Source organism: Phoca vitulina, unplaced genomic scaffold (genome assembly GCF_004348235.1).
Source record: "Phoca vitulina isolate PV1807 unplaced genomic scaffold, GSC_HSeal_1.0 scaffold22, whole genome shotgun sequence".
Lineage (NCBI taxonomy): Eukaryota > Metazoa > Chordata > Mammalia > Carnivora > Phocidae > Phoca > Phoca vitulina.
Window position 1 is genome coordinate 30,043,266 of NW_022589725.1, and position 6,000 is coordinate 30,049,265.

A 6,000-nucleotide genomic window follows, 5' to 3' on the forward strand; every position below is an offset into this window, starting at 1 on the left:
AGGGTTTCTAGTTGTGTTTAGTGGAAGGAATAGGGAAAAGCACAGGTACTCCTTCTTCCCAGAAGGCATCTTCTTATAAAATTTTAATTATGCTTATATTTTCCTAATAGTAGTACGGTATCATTTTGGAAAATTTGAATATGTTAAAGAAAAGATTAAGAAAGAAAATTAACATTACTTATAATGCCACTATCTAGAGTTAAGTATTTCCAGCTTCTTTGTAGGTAATATAAAATGTGTATATTATGTATATTTTTACTTATTTTTTACAAATTTGGGATCTTACTAGAAATCAAGGTTTCTATTCAGTTCTTTTCCCTTCACATTACATAAATCGTGAACATTTTCTGATAGTACAGATATCCATCTTTTCAGTGGAGATCCTGATCCACTCATTAGTAAATATGCCACCCTACAAGCTTCTGTTGTAAGCATGGCATGAAGAACATTGGGTTAGGTGCTGGCAGAGTGATGGGGAAGGTGAGGCACGGTGTGTGGCCTCCAGGAGCTCATGCTTGATGGGCAGCCAGACTCTGAGCGAGTCATCAGAACTATGGAGAGGATTAAAGTAGAAGGGCATATGCCCGAACTGTCTGTAGTGGCAGGGATGGCCTGACCTCAGTGGTTTGGAGAAGGGTTTTGTGGGGAAATTATGCTTCAGTTGATAGAATAGTTAGCTAGGCAGAGGGTGGCAGTGGCGAGAGTCCTCCTACCTAGCAGAGGGGGTAACACTGTGAATGTTCCAAGGTGGTGGAAGCGTCCTTAATAATTCATGAATTCTAACCAGCTTTTCAGATACCTGCCAATAAATCTTTACCATTAAATTTCAGGAAACAGGAGCACCCATCCTAACTGATGATGTTAGCCTGCAGGTGTTCATGGATCATTTGAAGAAGCTGGCTGTCTCCAGTGCTTGTTAAGCTGGAAGATGTGAGCAGAACATTGAAGAACACATCGGATTGTGTTCACAATTGCTGATAACGGCTTAAAAACATTCCTTTCACTTTACTTGTGGGTTTTAATAAATAATCAAAGGAAGCATTGTATGTAACTCTTTAGATTATAATTTATTTGTATTCCTTATTGTGCCCCTTTTCCTGCATCATGAAGTTGTAAGGTCATAAATGTTTTGGTACTTGTAGATGTTTATATGCTTTTTATATCCTAACTTTACAGTTATATAAAATCAGAGGTAATGTATTTTGGCAACTTACTTAGGTGAAAATCATAATGATCAGAAAGGAAATAAATCGGGATAAAGAAAGCACCGGCTAAAATAATGCTAATACAAATTTGATTTCCTGAAGTCTCTGTGTGTGTATGTGTGTGTTTTTAGTGACTCCCCTGAGAGATATTTCCTGAACTTAATCCTCATTTTCTGTCTTAATGTTAACCGAGGGAAAGCTTGAAATATGTGAAACTTTATCATCAAGGCAGAGCTGTCTGGCGTGCACTGTCCCTAACTCACATGTAAACAGCACAGTCCAGGTAGCCATAAAGAGTGGCTGATGGGCATCAGTGGCTGTAACAGAGTGATAATACATTTATCTCGGGCATCAAGTAAAATAAACAGGTACTGTTTTTTAATCAAAGTAATATATGCATGGTTTTAAGAAACAAAACAAAACAGCGTATCCTAAAGAGCTTTATAATAACAGTTCACTCCTTGAGCCTAGAACTACTCTTTAGAGGTGACTGGTTTTAACCTTTCCTTTCAAGTTATTTGTTGATGTATCAGTGTTAGGCAATGTGTCTCTCAATTCCCATTTTCCAGAATGAGGACCTTTCTATACCTTTATTTTTATATTATCAAGGTTGGTAAAATTTACATTCCAACCTATAACCACAGTTATGTCTTCTGTTTCAAAGTTCATTCTGAAAGTTGAAAAACTAATAAAGATCATTTACACAGTTGTGATAATGTAAACATTGTCCGTGTTTGAGTCAGGTAGTATTACATTTTTCTCCAAGGGTTTGCTGTCTCAGTCCCTACACCACTTGAAGGAAAACATTCCCAGTGACAAAATCAGTCACTTACGTTCTTATATTCTAGCACTCCACAGGTTGGTTTGCTTCTTTTTTGCATCATAACTTCATGTATTTGTTGTTGTTTTTCCTAGAGTTTCTATTTTTTTTTTGGCAGGGGGAGAAGATTTTGTTTTCTATTTATTCAGAAATTTGAATTTTTTTTTTTTAAGATTTTATTTATTTGACAGAGACACAGCGAGAGAGGGAACACAAGCAGGGTGAGTGGGAGAGGGAGAAGCAGGCTTCCCGCTAAGCAGGGAGCTCGATGCGGGGCTCGATCCCAGGACCCTGGGATCATGACCTGAGCCAAAGGCAGACACTTAACGACTGAGCCACCCAGGCGCCCCCAGAAATTTGAATTTCTTATTCTACTGAATGAAGTCCATTCTTTATTTTTTTTTTATAAAGATTTTATTTATCCATTTGAGAGAGAGAGCATGAGAGCATGGAGGGTCAGAGGGAGAAGCAGACTACCCGCTGAGCAGGGAGCCTGATGCGGACTCAATCCTAGGACTCCCAGATCATGACCTGAGCTGAAGGCAGTCACCCAACCAACTGAGCCACCCAGGCACCCTGAAGTCCATTCTTTTATAGATCACTGATCTCCCCTTTAATCACAGGCCGATTGCTATGACAAGTCATCCAGGAATTTCTTTTGTTTGGAGGCCTGGGTTCTACAATTCCTTTTATCCCATAAGTCATCTGCTATCTTAAATTACATGGGAGATAACTCACTGAATCTATTCTGTCTTCATACTTGACAGCTTTGCTGGGTATAAAATTCTAGGCCCCAAACAACTTTCTCTCAGAACTTTGGAGCTATTTTTTCATTCATTTGACAATTTGCTATGTACGGAGTATCTTACAGACACTGGGAATGTAGCCAATAAAATTTCTACCCTGGTGGAGCTTATGTTCTAGTTAGGGAAGGCCAACAATAAAAAAAAAAAAAATTAGAAGTAAATTATATAATTTATTAGAAGGTACTGAGTCCTCTAGAAAAACAAAGCTGGAAACTCCTATCCATTGGATGTTGGGCCATCTGGATTGATTCTTCTTTATATTTTGAGTTTGTATTACAGCCTTTTGCCTTTGGTGTGCGTTCTGGGGGCCTTTCCTATCTTAAGGTGTTTAACACATTTTAAATGCCAAGGGCTTTTATTTTGTGTACATTTTCCATAGGATATTTTTCTTACTTTTTGGATTTAAAAAAAAAATATTTGAGAGAGAAGGAGCAGGGGGGAGGAGCAGAGGTAGAGGAAGAAGCAGACTACCCACTGAGCAGGGAGCCCGACACAGGGCTCGATCCGAGGACCCTGAGATCGTGACCTGAACCGAAGGCAAGACGCTCAACAGACTGAGCCACCCAGGTACCCCAGATTTTTTTTTTTTTAAGTAGGCTTCATGCCCAGCATGGAGCCCAACACAGAATTTGAACTCATAACCCTGAGATCAAGACCTGAACTGAGATCAAGAGATGCTTAACCGACTGAGCCCCCAGGTGCCCGATATAATTTTTAATTGAGATACATCATATAGAAGAGCACAGAAAACTGTATAGAGATTAAGGATGAAACTGTTCCACCTTGGGCCTTTCCATTTCAAATTAACAGAAGGTAGAATGTGATAGACGCACCTTGCACTGGTGTTCTCTTCAGTGACAATGGGTTTAGGTGCTGAGGTGAGGTGGCACCACTGGGTGACCTAATATAGAAGACATTGCCATGCAGGTTCTACCTCTGGGTACTGGTGGCTGTTTCCAGAGAGAACATGGAGATGGGGAGTAGTGTATGGAAAGCAGCCATCCTGAGGTGGAAAGCATGGAGCCCAGTGTGCCCAATGAAGACTCTTAAATCCATCTTGAAGACAAGGAAAGCCTCTGACCTCTTAGGCAGGGGAAATGACCAGTTAGGGATTTTAAAAACAGGAGAGTGGCAGGATGGATGCGAGGAAGCTGGAATCCAGGTGAGGCCTGAACAGAGGCAGGTGTTTAGACAGAGGTGGGGTGTTAGGCAAGAGTCTGAAATCAGGTCTCCGGTTTGGGTGATATGTCAATCATTCTCTGAATTACAGAAAAAGAAGGAAGGAGTTCTTTGCTCTTTCTTTTCTAGCATTGATAAATTCAATCCTGGACATTTTGAGTTTAGGGAGCTTGTGAGAGATAACAGAATGCCCAGCAGGTTGGGAGTAATTAATATGGATTTGCTTTCAGGAGCATTTGGAGCCGATTTCAGTCATTAACAAATAAAGTAAATAATATGAGCAAAGTTGCTCAGAATGAGAAGAGAAGCAATCTTGCAACAGAACACTGATGTTTTTGTTTTGTTTTTAACAACTTTATTCAGGTATAACTTATATACAATGAACTGCTCCCATTTAAAGTATATAGTTCAAAGAGTTGCTTTTTTTTTTAAAGATTTTATTTGTGTGTGTGTGTGTGTGAGAGAGAGAGAGAGCACACACAAGTGGGGAGGAGGGGCAAAGGGAGAAGCAGACTCCCCACAGCGGGGAGCCTGACGCAGGACTCAAACCCAGGACCCTGGGATCATGATCTGAGCCCAAGGCAGACACTTAGCCGACTGAGCCACTCAGCGGCCCCCAGTTCAATGAGTTTTGACAGATGTGTACACCTATGAAACCACCACCACCATACAGAACATTTCTATCCCCCCAATGGTTTCCTTAGGAGGCAAGTACTGGTCAGCTTTGTCCCACTGCAGGTTGGTTTGTTCCTAGAATTTTGTCTAGTTTCATTTGTTTCTGGCTTCTTTCACTTAGCATAATCCATTTGAGATTCACCATGTAGCTGCATATATCAGTAATTCTTTTTTATTGCAGAGTGGTATACCACATTTCGTTTATCCTTTCACCAGATGATATCGATTTGGGTTGTTTCCCATTTTGGGCTCTTATGACTAAAGCTCTGTGAACATCCATTTACATGTCTGTGTGGATATGTTTTCATCTCTTTTGGACAAATTACTAGGAATGGAATATCTGAGTAATATGGTAGGTGTATGTTCAACTTTTTAAGAAACTGCCAGTATTGCAAAGAGGTTATGTTCCCACTAGTAAGAGGTCTGATTGCTCCAAATCCTTATAACTCTTGGTATTCTTAATACAAATTTTAGTCATTCTAATAGGTGTGTAATGGTGTCTTGTGGTTTTAATTTGCTTTTCTGTGATGACTAATGATGTCCCTGCACTTATTGTCCATTTCTAAAGGGTGGGAGATACCGAAGAAAATTATGTATTTGAAGCCATGAAAGGAGCAGGTGTGGTCAATGGTGGCAAATGCTTTAGAAATCAAATTTGATTATGGTTGAAAAGTAGTTACTGGATATGGCAATTTACTGAACGTCCATGCTGTGCCAAGCACATCACTTTTGCTCTCAAGTTGTTTGGTCTGTTGGAGTGGGGGTAGATTATGCTTTGAATTTAGAAGCGTATGGTTAAGAGACAAGTTGAAGGTGGGCAGAGTCAAAGGAGATGTTCTGCTTTTGAGATGTGGGTAGAGTTAGAGTGTAATCCCGAGGAGGCAGTAAAGAATAGGACCCACACCCCAGTGGAGAGATTACCTTTGACCAGGGGGAACCCAAGGCTCACCCGGACTGGGTTCCAGAAGGGAAAATGGGGAAGAGCTGCGGGGGGAGACAGGCATTCTCGCGTATTTGAGAGCTGCAGGAGGAGTGGACTTAATCTTTACAAATACCATCTGAATCCTGTGTAAGGCAGGTGTTACAATTTTCCATGCGAGAAGTTTTTTCAGAGAAATCGTCATTTGGTGTCACGTAGTATGCGAGGCCGTCCCTCAGCGGCGCAGCCCGGAAGCCCCCTAAGCCCCCACCTTAGGGTCCAATTTCCCGGCGCGACTTTCGGGACTACACGCCCCAGGATGCTTCGGGGCCAGGGCAGGAAGCGGCCTCCCGGGATCGGCTCTCCATTGGAGGTGGCTGTTGTTGTGACGCGCCG

General features: G+C 41.3%; 1 protein-coding gene across 2 annotated transcripts in view; it reads left to right on the forward strand.

The window, feature by feature from the left end:
* Window positions 1-1,264, forward strand: part of SEC23B (SEC23 homolog B, COPII coat complex component) — a 36,858-nt gene extending 35,594 nt beyond the window's left edge. For both annotated transcript variants that reach the window (XM_032419644.1, XM_032419645.1), the window contains exon 20: window positions 831-1,264. In XM_032419644.1, the coding sequence (XP_032275535.1) occupies window positions 831-920 (90 nt within the window). In that variant the 3' untranslated portion in view covers window positions 921-1,264. The remainder of the gene's footprint in view (window positions 1-830) is intronic.
* Window positions 1,265-6,000: the final 4,736 nt, after the last annotated feature.